We start from the raw sequence: 17,881 nt of genomic DNA, 5'->3' as shown, positions 1-17,881 counted from the left end.
TTTTGTTTACTGGTCACTCAGGCTATCGCCTTAAATTTTTACTGGTCAGCTTAGTACTTTCACTGTCCCACTGGGCCAGTAGATTTAAAAAAGACTGGCCCAAAACTATAATAATGATAGTAATATTTTTTTTATTGTGATACTTAGAAGTAAAATTTAAGAAAACAAGAAACAGCAGAAGTTGGGACACACAACCCTGTCAAGTTAACTAGCCCGATTGTGAAAGAATTTTATTTTGCATAAAAAAATGCTGACCCAAAGGGCACATGCCTTCTGCAATGTAGTAGCCCAGATTGAAAATTCACTGGCCCCAGACCAGTGGGCCATCAATTATTTCGAGCCCTGCCACAGGCCTTAAGAGTCACCTGAGTATCTAAGATTCTCAAGCTATGACCCACCTGGGTAAAGAACTCTGAACCCATGTGACACAAATCTTACAATTTGGTTCATTATCACATTGCATGAAGTTTGTCTCCTAGAAGCTTAAGGGGATGAGGGGCATATGGTCACATGACTCAATTTAATATAATACAGTTGAACTTCGGTATCTTGAACATGGATATCTCGAATACCATGGATATGTCGAAGTGATTTGGAAGTCCCAAGCAGTTTTTCTTTAAGTATATTACCCTCAATATCTCGAACTCTCGGATATCTCGAAGTTTTTTTCTCGGTCCAATTGAGTTCCAGATAACGAGGTTTGACTGTATGTCATAGTGCAAAACATGATTTAAACCATTAGTACCTGTATAATTTTTTGACAATTTGTTTTACTTCACCATCTTATATAATAATATTTAAAAGTTTTAACAGTCTTGTAACATTAACAAACTATGAAATAGATTGATCCACTCCTCTGTTTCCCTACACTGCACGTCCAGCAAGTCAGTGATGTCATACACGATCTGTCAGTACAGCAAGATCATACTTGGTGAATACAGGGGCAGTATTAAGTAAAAACAGGTCATAATCAGCACATGGTGAGGTATTTTGTGAAACAGGGAACACCAAAATTATTTTTGCGTGGTTGATGACAAAAATCTTATGTAGGTATATCTTATTTAGCTTACATGTGACGACATAGTTGGTTTTCTCGTACTCGAAAAATGTAAACATGACATGTTTTTATCATGCTTATGTCTTGTCTTGTTATTAAATAACAATGTCCTGAGCAATAATTGAGGTAAGCTTCACACTTTGATATTTTTACAGTTTATCCCTTAAAATTCAATGTAAATTTTCAAATATTGAATGATAGATTTTTTTTCATATCAAGTTTTCTGTTAAGTTGTCTTAAAAAGTATGCAATTTTCCCTATCCAGATCAGTGATAAAAGAAACTTACTTTTTCAAAATTTAAACCCTATTCATATTCTGACATATTTTAAAAGATACATGTCTACTTACATATGTTTTATCTATGCTTAAAAATTCCCATTATGGACAGAATAATGGGCCCACAAACATGGAGAATCAAAACTCCACTTAGATATCGTAGGGCATAGTATTTGTCAATCAATACCTCTAAAATAAGGTACTTTAGAATATGTGGGACATACTAAATTAGTAATATACAAATCAAGTATGAAAAAAATTGAATGAAATAATTCTTTTCAGCTCAAGGTCCTTCTAACCCTTGAGAGAAGTGTTCATTATCACAGTTTTTAAGGATATAATGAATTTTTAATTAATGAGCTACTTGGCACTTGGGCCCTCAACTCCCAACCCAGGGTACACGAGTTTCAAAATTTTGGTTACTACTCTTTGTAATCTGCAAACAGTATGCCTGCTAGATATCCCGAGTAAATTTTTTTAAAAGATTAGTAGATTTTCAATTTATGACCAACTTATCCCAGCCCCCAGCCTTATTAATACTAAATCCAAGAGATAAGAATTATTATTGTAACCAGTGTAAGTAATTAAATGTTTCAGTTTCAATGTTTTATTTTATAATTATTTCTGTTGTGTGTGTTTACATTTGTGTTGTCATGTGTGAATGTCCACGTGTGAGTATTTATGTTTACTAGTGTGACGTACTTGACCATTTCCGGTTTGACCAGTTCTATTTCTATTAATAACTTTTTACTAACTTTCCCGCGACTAAATGTTTTCCATGCACACTCGGCGCTACACCCTTTACGGGGATAGACGTTATATTGTATTAGAGCTGATTAACAAGTGGTGCTTGGTAAATATATTTATTTTATATACATATTTCTTATTATCTTTGTAATTAAAAGTAAAGTCATCAAGTATTTGTAAATGTTTATTAATTATTATGACTTTATTTCAGGTTTTTCTTATATATATTACAATAATTAAAATCTTGGTCAAACCTTACTACTGACTTATGTCTTACTGAAGAACCTGGAATCTACCGACATGGTTTACAAATGGCGCCCACGTTAATTGGAAAACCAGGCATCCAAGACTGATCCATTGGAATAATTAGGAAAAGAACCCGGGGAGCGGATTGGAGAGAGGGCGGACATAGAGAAGTCGCTGACCTTTTCATTTCCATATCCAGCGAATTATAGGCCTATTCTATACATCTTATGTGTGAATTCATGGATCTAAATCAGCTTTGAGTGTACTGTAAATCATTAATGTGTTTTGTTTGAAACTGGCCGGTATTGAAAAGTGTGTTCATAACAGTGTAAAAAAATTCACAGGCGGATCCCGAGAGGCGAATCCGATACTTCCGGAACCGTGACGTCACAGTTATGCGCGCAGCGAACCAATGACCGACCAAAATGGAGTCTTCCAATTCTATTCAGCGTGATTCGTAAACTGGTCTGCGGAGCAAAGGTACTGTAACTAATTGTGCATACAAATGGTCATTTCCATGTGTTATTCTGTGTACTTGTTTGTCATATTTGTGTGTGCAAGTTACTGTCTTCGTCTAATGTGTTGTCTCAATGTCTGTACTTACTACTGAGGTGTAAAAAGGGAATTCCCAAGGTCTATTTTTGTTTCTATTTATAGTGCACAAGACAGTTTCTAAAGTTTTGCTGTATTAGTGTATATTTTTTTCTTTTTCAGGTTGATAATTGTTTGTTTTGCAAATTATATTTTTGTATCTATATTTATATTTTCATTGTAAGTTCATTATTTATAGTTTTATTTATTTCTAGGTAGCTGTAAATTAGGTGTTTGTAAATTTAGGTAGCAGCAAGCCGAGTTCACTTTCTAACCAGCATGCAGTTATTTCACTAATCAAACTAATATTTCTTTCAGTCCATTGAACAGTAGACAGACCTACGGAGCAGAGAGTTATTGTGTGTATGTCTGTATGTTGTGTGTTTGTGGTTTTGAATTTTAGGAATTTTATGATGAATTGTTTAAAACTGGGTATCATAAGTTGAATTAAACCATCTTTAAAGTATTCAATTTCACCAGTAAACATATCACCAGGTAACTTACTCAAAAGTTAATTAAGAGTTACTACATCAGATAGCAGTTGCTGTGGTTGTATGTACAAAGTTGTAATGATCTGTTGAGGTGATCAGTTGAACAGTTTTTTGGTTTGTTGTTGTGAATAGTTATTTTATATTGGTTTGAACTGTACAGTTGGCGTAAATATTTGGTGTGAAGTTGTGAAGTGTAATTAATTGTTCATAGAAATGGCTGACAAAGAAAAACAAAAGGTTACTGCAGATGTATCCTCATCAGAGGAAAACAAACTTGATTTTGCTGGTGTTGCACAACCTGCAACCAGTACCCCCAAAACCACAAAAGATGGTAACCCTGTTAAAACAGAGGTATCTGTACCTGCTGAACATTTACAAAGTGCAAAACCAAAGGTATCTATACCTGATCACAATGTTCCTTTACATCTTGGACAAAAGCACAATCCCTTTGCAAAGTTAGCTTGTAATTTTGGTGATACTAGTAGTAGTGGTAGTAAACTACAAAATACCTTTTATGATAAGGATGGGAATAGCATCAACCAGGTGTATGAGTTTAATACTAACATCCCAAGAATCCCACAATTCTCGGGTGATGACCCTCCTCAGAAGGGGGATGTTTCATACAAAGAGTGGAGATTTGAAGTGCAGTGCCTAATGCGTGACCCTGATATAAAATCAAATATTCTGATACAAAGTATTAGACGGTCATTAAGGGGTACAGCAAAAACAATGTTAATTCCGCTAGGTGAGAAGGCTGGTGTTAAGCAAATTTTAGAAAAACTTGACATTTTGTTTGGTGAAATTTCCAACAATGGCATGATTATGCAAGAATTTTTCAATGCATTTCAACTACCAGGTGAGTGTGTAACAGCATTTGGGTGTAGACTTGAAACAATGCTACAGAATGCCATAGATAATGGTTATCTTGATCGTGCATCTAAGAATGACTTATTACGGCATAAGTTTTGGACTTCATTGAGTTCAGAGAAGCTTAAGTCTCAAACAAGACATAAATATGATGACATCAAGAATTATGACAAGTTGTTGTTAGAAATAAGAAGGGTAGAAAAAGAAATTTTGATAAGTTCTAGCATTTCAGAGAAAAAGCCAGTTCATCAACATGGTATGTCAGTATCTGAAGACTTAGAGGAGAAGTTAATGGAGAAGATGAGGAATATGGAGACAAAATTGGAAGGTAAGATAAATGACAAGTTCAACCAGATACTAGAAAAATTGGATGGTAGAACAGGTAATGTAGCAAGTAGACCTACAGAAAACAGAGGTAGAGGCAGTTACTACAGAGGCCGTGGAGTTTGGAGAGGCAACTCTAATTACTACAGAGGTAATTCAAATGACAAAAGGATTAATGCTGGTCGAGGTCAAGGACAGAGACGGGATCAAGGAAAAAGAACAGGTAATTATAACCCAAACGAATAGAGGTCTCTGATGAAGGCCGACCGGGGACCATGATTTCAAGTGAAGGCCAGCAGTTAAAATGCAAAATGATTGGTGAGTCAAATGAGACTATTATTTTTATACATGACAATTCTTTTACAGGTCTTGTTGACAGTGGATCAATGGTAACAACATTGTCATTATCAGGTTACTATTCTATGAAAAATCAACCAGAGTTGAAAGATTTATCTAACTTAGGGTTAGAAGTGTCTGTTGCAGATGGTTCTCTATTGAAATACAAGGGGTATATAGAGTGTACTGTAAAAATTCCATTTATGGATGTAGAGTTATTTGTCCCTATTTTAATTGTACCAGACACTGATTTCAATAGAACATGTCCTGTTATCATTGGAACTAATGTGTTGAGAATTTGTAGAGATTTGTTGGGTGAAGATTCCAATGAAATAAAAACAATTCCAAAAGAATGGAAAGTAGCACTAAAGAGTATGAAGAGTAAGTGTTACCATGTCAAATCAGTGTGTAAGAAACCTATTATGGTACAACCTAATGAATCTACTGTTATAAAGGGTCGTGTTAAAGGTTTAACAAGTAACAACATGACAATGGTTTCTGAAAACTGTGATAATACTGATAGGTTTACAGTTTGTCCAAGGGTAGTTAAGTTTTCTACACCTACTACAAAGTCTACAGTGCAAGTCAAAATTTGCAATATATCTGCCAAACCCATCTCAGTTAGGCATGGCACTGTACTTTGTAATCTCCAAGAAGTTAAGGTGGTAGATAATTTTTCTGCATTAAATCCCAAATCTGAACTGTGTGACCCTATTGAACTTGGAGTTAAAGTTGACTCTAGTATGCTTAATGAAGATCAGTTCAATACTGTGAGAAATATGCTAAAACAGTACAGTCATGTATTTTCGAAAGGACCATTAGATCTCGGAAGAACTGATTTAGTCAAACATTCTATTGAGTTAGATGACACCAAACCATTTAAACAACCATATCGCAGGATTCCTCCAGGTATGTATGAGGAAGTCCGTCAGCACGTGCGCGAAATGTTAGATGCCGGAGTTATTCGCGAATCCAATAGCAATTATTCTTCGAATGTAGTGCTTTGTCGAAAATCAGACGGATCTTTGCGGTTTTGTCTCGACATGAGAATGTTAAACTTGAAGACGCGTAAGGATTGCTATATGCTTCCTCGGTTTGATGACGTCATAGATACCCTGTATGGAGCCAAGTTTTTCAGCAAACTCGACCTACGATCGGGCTATTGGCAGGTGGAAATTGAGGAAAAAGATCGGTACAAAACAGCATTCTCGGTAGGTAATTTAGGTTTTTATGAGTGTAACAGAATGAGTTTTGGATTAACAAATGCTCCTGCAACATTCCAACGGTTGATGGAGAAGTGCATGGGAGATATGCATTTGAAAGAATGTTTGATCTTTTTGGATGATGTACTCATATTTTCAAAAACTTTTGAAGAACATTGTGTTAGACTTAAAAATGTATTTACAAAATTAGCTCAGCATGGATTAAAATTGAAACCATCAAAATGTGAATTATTCAAAACTTCAGTAACTTATTTAGGCCATGTTATTTCAGAAAAAGGAATTCAAACTGATCCGGAAAAATTATCAGCTGTTCGTGATTGGCCAACACCGACCAACATCAAACAACTCCGTCAATTCCTTGGATTTGTGGGATACTATCGGCGTTTCATACAACATTTTGCCAAGATAGTAGCTCCACTTAACACCCTACTTCAAGGTCATGGTACAACTAAGAAACAGAAGAGGAAAAAGAATAGAAATACACCAGTAAAGTGGCAGTGGACGAAGAAAGAGGAAGAGGCATTCCAGACGGTAAAGAGCAAGCTTCTAGAACCCCCTATACTTGGATTTGCCAATTACAAATTACCATTCATCTTACATACAGATGCTAGCAGTTTTGGATTAGGGGCTGTTCTCTACCAGGTCCAGCAAGGTAGGAAAAGAGTGATAGCCTATGCCAGCAGAGGCTTGAGGCCAAGCGAGCGGAACTATCCAGCTCACAAACTGGAGTTCTTGGCACTCAAATGGGCGGTCAGTGATAAATTTCATGATTACCTCTATGGTACTACTTTTCAAGTGATCACAGACAATAACCCCCTTACATATGTGATCTTTAAAGCCAAGCTTGACGCTACCAGCCAAAGGTGGGTTGCTGCTTTGGCAGGCTATGATTTTACAATAGCATACAGACCTGGTCAGCAAAACGCTGATGCAGATGGGTTGTCAAGGAAGCCAGAGCTTTTCTCAGAGGCTATTAAGGCCATATGCCAGTCTATACTGTGTGGTGTTCCTTATTGCCAGACTATTATAGATGACTCTTCACCAAATTCTGCTAGTTTTGAGACTATAGAATCCCAATATCTAAGCAAAATTAACTGGAGAAAAGAACAGGAGGAGGACAAGTATCTAGCAAGAGTTATAGAGTTGAAGAAACAAGGATTTTACCCAAAAAGAGTGAACATGAAAAAGGAGGATTATTCAGTTCAGAGATTTTTTAGGGAATGGAGGAAACTTTATCTGAAAGATGGAATTCTCTACAGGAAAGCAATTATTGATGACAAAGAGGTAAGTCAGCTGGTGATCCCTGAGGTGTATCGTGAAGTAGCTTTTCAAGGAATTCACAGAGATACAGGTCATCCTGGAAAAGAGAAAACCCTGTGGTTAGCAAGGCAAAGGTATTTTTGGCCAGGGTTAGAAAGGGAGATAACTGAGAAGATAGAAAATTGCCCTAGATGCATAAGACGCAAAACTCAAGCAAAGCCTTTTGCTGAGTTAGTCCCTATTGAGACCACACATCCAATGGAATTGGTGTGTATTGACTTTTTGAGTCTAGAGAAAAGTAAAGGAGGGACAGAGGATATATTGGTTATTACCGACCACTATACGCGCTTTGCACAGGCCATACCATGCCGTAACCAAAAGGCTACTGTAACAGCAAAAGCCCTATATGAGAATTTCTTCCTTCATTATGGTTTTCCAGAGAAATTGCACAGCGATCAAGGCAGGAATTTCGAGTCAAAAGTTATAAAGGAGCTTTGTAAGCTGCTAGGAATCAGAAAAACCCGTACGACACCATACCATCCTATGGGTAATGGTTCGGCAGAGCGGTTTAATCAAACACTTTTGAAGATGCTGGGTACCCTAGATCCCAAACAGAAGACAGACTGGAAACAACATGTTGCCCCTTTGGTTCAGGCATATAACGCTACCAAGAGTGATGCGACAGGTTTTTCCCCACATTTCTTAATGTTTGGTTGGAGTCCAAGACTACCTATAGATTCCTTCCTTGGACTTAACCCAGGAAATGAAGGAGATGTCAACCCAAAAGGATATGTGGAGAAACTTCAACAGAGGATGAAGTCAGCATATGCCATAGCATCTGAGGAGGCAAGGAAATCAGGATTAAAGAACAAAGAGAGATATGATGCTAAGGTAAGAGAGACCAAGTTAGAACCGGGAGATAAAGTTTTGGTAAGGAATGTTGGTTTAAAGGGTAAAAACAAGTTGGCTGACAAATGGGAAGAAACTGTTTATACAGTGAAGGAAATGCCAAATCCAGATGTTCCGGTGTTTAGGGTTAAAGCCCAGGGTAGACCAGGCAGAACAAGGACGCTGCATAGGAATATGCTTCTCCCTTATTCTGGATTGCAAGAGGGAGAGGAAGTACAGTCTAAACAGCAGGAAGGTAGCCGAAAAAAGGCAAAGAAAGAGGGCTTGGACACTTGTATGCCAGCAGTAACAACGGATTCATCCGATTCATCTGAAACAGAATCTGAGAGTGACAGGGAAAATTGGACAGTGAGAAGAGTCTTGAGGACAAGATCAAAGGGAGACAAACCTGAACTGCCATCATCTATACAAGGGGTTTTGCCAGTAGTTGATGAAGGTTATAGTTACTCGGGTATTAGTCAAAGTCAAAATGAATTTAATAATTGTAATTATTCTTTATCCTTTCAGAATTCAGATGTTGATGAGTTGAGCCAGAGGACCAATGAAGCAAGTCAGAATTCCGAGGCAGATGTGTCAGAGCAAGCTCCAACTATTAGACGATCTACGAGAACAAAGAAGCAGCCAGATAGATATGGGGAATGGACGAGTTAAAATGGACACTCAGAGTAAAGTGATAAGTGAAAGTGATTTCAAAGACTTCTTAAGTGAAGATAGTATTTTATCATTGTTTTTATGATTTGTGTAAATATTTATTCTGAATAAATGAATCTATGCATGACATTCACCGATACATGTTGTTTATTTAAAGATAAACAATCGATACTGTAATTATACAGTGTAACTTTATTGAACCCCCATCATCAATTGACATTTGATGAAATTAATATTTAACTTGAGATTGACTTGAACATATTCAGTTGATTGCGGTTGGTTCAGTTGATATGATTCGTTGACAATGATGTTGAGGTCTTATGTGTCAAAGGTTTGTGGCAGGTTTGTTCTTCAGTGTCAGTGAGTTGTATTTTGGTGATGCATTAATGGATTCAGATGATGTTCGATTATTTTACTTGGTTTGATTATATTTTTAGCATGTTTTCTGGATTAATTAATTTGTTGTACATATATTCTGAATTGATTCAGCACTTTGAATTAAAACATTGCCTGATATTTAATTTCAGAGAATGTCAGGAGCCATTTAATAAAAGGGGGGAATATGTAACCAGTGTAAGTAATTAAATGTTTCAGTTTCAATGTTTTATTTTATAATTATTTCTGTTGTGTGTGTTTACATTTGTGTTGTCATGTGTGAATGTCCACGTGTGAGTATTTATGTTTACTAGTGTGACGTACTTGACCATTTCCGGTTTGACCAGTTCTATTTCTATTAATAACTTTTTACTAACTTTCCCGCGACTAAATGTTTTCCATGCACACTCGGCGCTACACCCTTTACGGGGATAGACGTTATATTGTATTAGAGCTGATTAACAAGTGGTGCTTGGTAAATATATTTATTTTATATACATATTTCTTATTATCTTTGTAATTAAAAGTAAAGTCATCAAGTATTTGTAAATGTTTATTAATTATTATGACTTTATTTCAGGTTTTTCTTATATATATTACAATAATTAAAATCTTGGTCAAACCTTACTACTGACTTATGTCTTACTGAAGAACCTGGAATCTACCGACATGGTTTACATTATTTATATAGTTAATGTTCTGGTCTGTACGCAGCTCTGTTAAGGCTGCATAAAGGGGGCGTGGCCTAATTTACACGGGAAATGTCTACTGTGACATCACACAAATATAGCAGTTCTTCACAACAACAGAAAATGAAATAATTTGCGGTTTTAAACTGCATAAGAGTGATGAACTACATCAAAACTTACCACTGCATTAATTTTTGTCGCTAGTTAAATCCCACACAGCAAGATATAAACAAGTCACTGATCGCAATGCACTTGTCGACATGACGTCATCATGGTAAACTTTGACGCATTTTATGTGCAGTGAGAGGCGGATCAAGTAATTTTTCCACAGTGAAAAACGGATTTTATTATTAAACAGAGTATTATTCGCAAATCTGAGGTAGACCATTAATACAAATCTGAAACCTTTGTTTAGTGCCATTATTTAAAAACTATCGAGAGAATGTATTATATAAATTCTACCGTGTTTTTGTATACAGGGTGTGCATGTTTCACGCTGAGGTGCCTCATTAAATCACCTTTTTGCAAGGGCATACATTTAATAGATCTTGACCATTTTTTGAATATGCATAACGGAAACAATCCTTAACTTGAAAAGTGCTGCTGCTTTCCTGAAATCGAGAGCATTTCTAAATAAATAATTAAAATACATGGTAAAGGTAACACATATTTCGACTAAAGCCAAATAACTTGAAATTTAAACTAATAAAATGCAAATTCTATTTAAAGCAGCAGCACTTTCCACAAAGTACAAGTTATATAGATACAATTTATTACTGAAATTTTTAATTCTAACGAGGGTATGCCCTTGCGATATTGAAATTTGTTTATGACCTACATACATTACACATTATATGCATTTATCACGTGACTGTCAAATAACGTGACCAAACCAAATTCCGTACAGAGCAGGGTATACTATGTTATTTCAATTAAAATTAAAGTCATGTGATAATATAATAGCTTTACAAAAAAAATTCAGTTTAAAAAGGTATGTATTTATGCACATTTATATTACGCTGATTTCTTCGTAGTAAGCCTTAACAGTCCTGCGTAACAGCAAACTGTTTTCCCGCTAACTTTTCCAAGCAAAAAATAAAGAATTTTCAATATATGTGTGACCATTTTTGTCCTTACCTTGTCATTAAGAATCTTAGTTAAGAAAACTGCACCTAATTATCCAAGGGACTACATATATATTTATACATTAAATAACAAACTCATGATGGGATAAAACAAAATGTACTCTGGACAAGAAATCTCAATGTTCAAATTTTTCCTACTTTGGCATGTATGCGGAGACTTTTATAGATAATATTGTCGGAGATGTAGCATGTTGAATAAATGTTACAGGAAGTACATATATTGATATATTACCAGTATCTTATAATGGTCTTAAAGAAATATAAATTTCACTTAGTAAAATAATGAAAGAGTCTGACGTGACACACAGTATCCAGGTGCAGGTAAAAACCCACGTGACTCGGAAGAAAGGTTAAGGAAGACACTCATTTGGAAGGTAATTAGTAATAATGGGATATCATGTTACCAGCTATGAAAATCAATATGGATCTTCCTCACTTCAGAAGGTATAATGAAGAATAGAAACTATGGAGACAATAATGATTTCTCCCCTTGCTTTTCAAATCCAAAAAGTGAATTCTTACAAATTTGTTAATCAGGTCTGTGATCTGTAAATTATCAATTATTGAGAAAATGCTTTGCCAAATCAGTGTACCAGTTAAGTCATAAAGAAAAGGCACTATACTTGTGATCATGAAAGCATGCTTGCTTCATTAAAGATTATAATTCTACCATTCACTTTCTCAGAAACCAGTGTTTGTCATGATTTCTGTGGAATTATCACAGAAAATACAGACAAACCAAACTCTTTATTAAATACAAGATTTGGTACACTGTATTACCATACAAGTATTTTTGACAAGTTTTGATGATAGTAATTTTTCCAATCGGTATTAAGTGTCTTTTCTCCAATTGAGACAAGATTGGTTTTATTCTACCAAACTTTGGCTGATAATTCAGTTTAGACATAGTTCATAGCTCTACATCAAAATTAATTCCAAGTAAAGTAAATCTGTCTACCAGTTCAGATTAAAATCTCTGGAAAGGATATCCTAACTATATTTTTTTTATCCAATCCATACCGTATTGGTTTTTGGAAAAATTTTCTCTTAGTCCTGACATTTAAGAAAAAATGCTTTCATCGTTTCTTAAAGAGATTCCTTGCTGCCATTAAGGATAACTGATGTATCATCAGCTGGTTGTGAGATTTTCTTTTCATCATTACATACAATAATTCCTTTAATCCTTTTATTTCTTTTATTTAATGTATAGAACTAAAATTTCTGCAAAAAGTAGAAAAATATAAGTTGATAACAACCTCTTTGGTTATTTAACCTATTTTGAACCACCCTACCCCAAACCCCACCCCACAGAATTTTTTTTCTGGGGCCGAAATATTAAATGTTGAATATCTATCATAATACCATTATATGAAATTATATAATAATGATCAATTTGTTTGAATAATGCAAACACTTATCCCCATCAGAAGGTATAGTAAACAAATCAAAAAATTATCCTAGCTAAAATCTCCACAGTATACCCTGCATCATAAATTAGTGAGCATAAAATAAGTTGAGCAGCAATTTCAGTTTTCTGACCTTGACAATGAGCTGTAACTTTCAGGATTCACACTAACAGTCCTCTCCAGGGCAGCAGGTTGAGGTGGCTGTAGGTTATATGAAATGAAGTCCTCAAAGCAGTACAGTTCCGGTTCAGCTTCTTCCCCATCCTCATACCTAAATATCAAGTTTTAAAGTTTAATATTAAAGATCAAGAATAACTGAAACGAAGAGGAACTTTGAGAAATACAGTCAAACTTTGTTATCTCAAACTCAGTTTGTCTGTAATGAGGGTGAAAACAATTGGTCATCTACTAGTCAGGGGCAAACATATTACTAAATTTGATCTTTATCAGACCTAAATATCAGTAGAGGTAATTTATTTCTTACAGGGTACCAATGTACCAAATTTGATGTCTGTAAAGCAAATGGTTCTCAAGATACTGAGCTGACAATATCTCCCTATATCTAGAGTCTATGTTGTTTAACCCTTGACCAATGACCTTGTGACCACAAAATCAACAGAAGTCATCTTATGCTTAGACAAAACCAGTGTACCAAATTTGATGTCTGTCAAGTAAAGGGTTCTTAAGATATTGAGAGGACAACACTTGGTCTACCAACTGACCTACCAACCAACCATCGACAGGTGCAAGAGGGGCATAAAAATTACTTGAAATAATTTGATGAGTTAGGAAGAAAAACAATACAGTGTTCTATCACAAAAAGAACTGATACTCATTTTATTTACAGGCTTGGCTGATGAATATAAAGGAGAAACAGAATACTTCATTTCTTACAATGACGTAAGAATGGGAAAAATGAATCACACAAGTAGGAATACGTGCTTTATTGGTCTATTGAAAATTCCGAGTTTCTGCTCCAACAATGTCTCTCAAGAACTGCTGAATCTATCTTTATAGCTAAGCTGCATAAATCATTTTAACTCTCATTGAATGACTGCAAAACAAAGACCTATCCAAATGTTTGCCATTGTAAATTCTGGCCAATAATGTCAACAAGATAATGCCAATTACTTCTCGCTTTCCAAAAAATTCGATCATCACTCACTCAGCCAATATGATAACTTCATGAACATGATACAATTCAAGCTAAGCTTCACTAAAACCATTGTTTTCAAACATACTAAGTTTAAAATTAATTTATTTTTAACTTTCTTTTTCTCAATTATTTAAGACTTCCTACAATATGTGCTACATTCAGTTCTTATCAGAAATTTTTAAATTATATGAAATTTAAAGGTATAACAAAACATCCTCAAACCAAACTGTAGCCTTAATTGGCCTGATGGCCTCAGTCAAACACTTTGGTTCGCATGTCCGACAATGCGCATGTTGCTCAAGAACCTAGTTAATAAATGTATACTATAAGAAGCGTATGTAATCCTTACTTTAAATCTCTCTGTGATGTCTTTGGGAGATTGAACATTAGTTAAATTCCCAACATTTACAAAAAATGATTAACTAAAAGATCTACACTGTGAAGAATAAACTTGAGAAAATATTGTTAATGATATGCTCTCACCATGAAATGGTCAGAGCATATATAGATTTGTCATTCCATCATTCTTCACATTTAGTTTTCTGAACTTTTTATTGCCATTTAATGCTTATAGATTATGAGCTCATTTTTGGTATGTCTCTTTCTATTGGTGACTTATAGGTCAAGTTTAGGCTTTATCCTTATTGATCCATTTTCAAGAAGTTACTGTCCTTAGACTTGGAAATTTTTTTTAATCATTTAATGCTTTCCTCTAGAGCTTGAAGTTATAGATTTCTCTGGAATTATCTCTCTTTGCATATTAATACATGCTATCCTCCTTTGCCACTGAAGCTGAATGTGTCCAACTACAGTAAAACTTGTTAAACTTGTTCATAGAGAACTTGCTTAAAAGGAAATCTTGGTTATATGAACACTTTTACGGATCTCGTAGATGACCTTGCACTACGTTCCATATGTAGACGTAAAGAATTTCAGTCATAAAGAAGCAAAATTAGAGGTCCATGTGATTTCCATATAACTAATGTTTACTGTATATAAATCTGCAGAAATAGCAGTGAGGAAGAGTATCATTTTGAATTTAAAAAAAAAAAATGTCTATTTTTAGTAATCATGGCAAAATCATTAATCAAATCAAAAACTGATAAAAAAGAAATTATATTTCTTGGTGTTCTACTTGTGCACCAGGTTTAATTGAAATCAAAATACAAAACTGAAGAGGAGGTAAAATTTTGAAAAATAATGAACAGACAGATAAACAGACATTTAGACAGAGAGACAACTGACAAATTGACACTTTACTATTGGATTATCTCTTCTGGTCTCCAATCAGAATTAAGAGCTAAAAAATTATTTCACATTGATTTGAGGGGCATCTAAAAACAAGAGGCCCATGGGCCACATCGCTCACCTGAGCACATTGGCTAGGCAAAAGCACAATCAGTTCAGTATTGATAAGACCGGGGGGTGGGGGGGGGGAGGCTTGAATTTTAAACTACCTGATGATGCTTCCATGTCAATATAACAAATGGCTTTGTTGTACTTGAGAAGATTTTTTAAAAAAAATTCCCATATATTCCTTTGTAAAAATTTGATCCCTCATTGTGGCTCCTCCCTATCCCAGGGGTCATCATTTGAACAAACTTGAATCTACACTACCTGAGGATGCTTCCATACAGTGCAGGGAACTAATTTTGTTACATAAACCAGCATCAGCATAAGCATTAGTAGCATCAGGATCGAGCTAGCATCAGCATCAGCATTTAAAAAACAGCATTACCAGGATCAGCATCAGCAAGCAAAGGATAAAACCAGCATTGACCTACATAAAATCAGCATTATCCTACTAGCATCAGAAAATCAATGAGTTTTAATTCAGTAAAAAATTAAAAAAGAAAGAAAGAATATTGGTTAAAGTATTCACATTATTGATATATAGTGAGATATTATGATCAAATAATTGTAAAAGGCACTTTTATTGCTTTAAACGGCAATGCTGAAATTCATTATCTACTTCCGGTAGCATGATGCTACTTCCGGTAGCATTGACCTAATTATAAAACAGCATCAGGATAAGGATTACTAGCATTAAATCAGCAAGCAAAGGAAGCATTCAAATCAGCAAGCAAAGGAAGCATTCAAATCAGCATCGATGCTGTAACAAAATTAGTTTCCTGCACTGTATCAATATGACTAAACATAGCTTTTCTGTTCTTGAGAAGAAATATTTTTTCTATATGTTCTTATGTAAAACTTTCCATCCCCCATTGGGCCCCATCCTACCCCTGGGGGTCATCATTTGAACAAAATGAAATCTACACTACCTGAGGATGCTTCCATATCAATATGACTAAACATAGCTTTTCTGTTGTTCAGAAGAAGATATTTTCCTTTATATTTCTATGTAAAACTTTGATCCTCCATTGTGGCTCCGCCCTACCCCCGGGGGTCATGGTTTGAACAAACTTGAATCTATACTACCTGAGGATGCTTCCATATAAATATGACTCATCATGACTTGCTGTTCTTGAGAAGAAGATTTTTAAAGATTTTTCCTATATATTTCTATGTAAAACTTTGATCCTCCATTGTGGCCCCACCCTACCCCCTGGGGTCATGGTTTGAACAAACTTGAATCTACACTACCTGAGGATGCTTCCATATAAATATGACTCATCATGGCTTTGCTGTTCTTGAGAAGAAGATTTTTAAAGATTTTTCCTAAATATTTCAATGTAAAACTTTGATCCACCATTGTGGCCCCGACCTACCCCCGGGGGTCATGATTTGAACAAATTTGAATCTACACTACCTGAGGATGCTTCCATATAAATATGACTCATCATGGCTTTGCTGTTCTTGAGAAGAAGATTTTTAAAGATTTTTCCTATATATTTCTATGTAAAACTTTGATCCTCCATTGTGGCCCCGCCCTACCCCCGGGGGTCATGATTTGAACAAACTTGAATCTACACTACCTGAGGATGCTTCCATATAAATATGACTCATCATGGCTTTGCTGTTCTTGAGAAGATTTTTAAAGATTTTTCCTATATATTTCTATGTAAAACTTTGATCCTCCATTGTGGCCCCGCCCTACCCCCGGGGGTCATGATTTGAACAAACTTGAATCTATACTACCTGAGGATGCTTCCATATAAATGTGACTCATCATGGCTTTGCTGTTCTTGAGAAGAAGATTTTTAAAGATTTTTCCTATATATTTCTATGTAAAACTTTGATCCTCCATTGTGGCCCCACCCTACCCCTGGGGGTCATGATTTGAACAAACTTGAATCTACACTACCTGAGGATGCTTCCATATAAATATGACTCATCATGGCTTTGCTGTTCTTGAGAAGAAGATTTTTAAAGATTTTTCCTATATATTTCTATGTAAAACTTTGATCCTCCATTGCAGCCCCGCCCTACCCCCGGGGGTCATGATTTGAACAAACTTGAATGTACACTACCTAAGGATGCTTCCACATGAGTTTCATCTTTCCTGGCCCTATGGTTCTTGAGAAGAAGATTTTTAAATGATGCCATTATTTTTTTAGTAATTCCTAATTATCTCCCCTTGAAAAAGGGCGTGGCCCTTCATTTGAACAAACTTGAATCCCCTTTACCCAAGGATACTTTAGGGCTGGGACGATTCAGGGTTCAATCGATTCGGTTCGGTTTCGGTTCAGAATGATACGGTTCAGTTTTTTCGATTCGGTTCGATTTAACCTTAAACAGACCAAATATTTCTCATCATTAATGAAAAATAATAATATCTGCTTTATAAACTGATTAAACTCCTTTACTTCAGTTCTCATAAAAACTTTTCTGAGACACTACAAGTGGGGCTAGTGTATTTGATATTTTTACTGGCAAAAGTAAAATTTCTACTAGCCCAAAAACATAATAAAATTTGAAACTTCTGTTGTATTATTTTATTCCATTTACATTTCATAATGAATTGCTCTTCTTTTCATTTTTCTTCTGCTTATTTCTATTTTTGCATTTTCTTCTGAGTCATTAATAATAAATAAAAAATCAGTGAAATTATTTAATGCAGAATATAATAGAATGAACAATCATGTTTTGGATACCTTCTAACATAGTAGTATACATTTTTTTTCTGATCACTGGACTTCCTCTTTCAAAATGAAGTGAAAGCTAGTGATT

The 17,881-nt window shown here is 35.2% G+C and overlaps 3 protein-coding genes across 3 annotated transcripts in view; 2 read left to right on the top strand and 1 right to left on the bottom strand.

Moving 5' to 3' along the window:
• Nucleotides 1–17,881, top strand: part of LOC133190446 (charged multivesicular body protein 5-like) — a 445,151-nt gene that overhangs the window by 379,872 nt on the left and 47,398 nt on the right. The gene's annotated exons all lie outside the window — the stretch shown is intronic.
• LOC133190440 (ankyrin repeat and fibronectin type-III domain-containing protein 1-like) overlaps nucleotides 1–17,881 on the bottom strand; it is a 78,396-nt gene that overhangs the window by 58,189 nt on the left and 2,326 nt on the right. Inside the window, exon 2 of the mRNA XM_061326082.1 lies at nucleotides 12,728–12,865. Within this exon, the coding sequence (XP_061182066.1) occupies nucleotides 12,728–12,865 (138 nt within the window). The remainder of the gene's footprint in view (nucleotides 1–12,727; nucleotides 12,866–17,881) is intronic.
• LOC133190599 (paraneoplastic antigen Ma3 homolog) lies at nucleotides 3,623–4,938 on the top strand. Its single transcript, XM_061326292.1, has one exon. The coding sequence runs from the start codon at nucleotides 3,623–3,625 to the stop codon at nucleotides 4,844–4,846; it is 1,224 nt and encodes a 407-aa protein (XP_061182276.1). The 3' UTR covers nucleotides 4,847–4,938.

This window comes from Saccostrea echinata, unplaced genomic scaffold, assembly GCF_033153115.1.
Source record: "Saccostrea echinata isolate AGI-Se365-2 ecotype Australia unplaced genomic scaffold, CSIRO_AGI_Sech_v1 ptg000022l, whole genome shotgun sequence".
Classification (NCBI taxonomy): domain Eukaryota; kingdom Metazoa; phylum Mollusca; class Bivalvia; order Ostreida; family Ostreidae; genus Saccostrea; species Saccostrea echinata.
This window is presented reverse-complemented; position numbering and strand designations above follow the sequence as displayed.

What these genes read in the sequence shown, in the direction of transcription:
- LOC133190599 (XM_061326292.1), top strand. Translation starts at nt 3,623, where the DNA reads ATGGCTGACAAAGAAAAACAAAAGGTTACTGCAGATGTATCCTCATCA.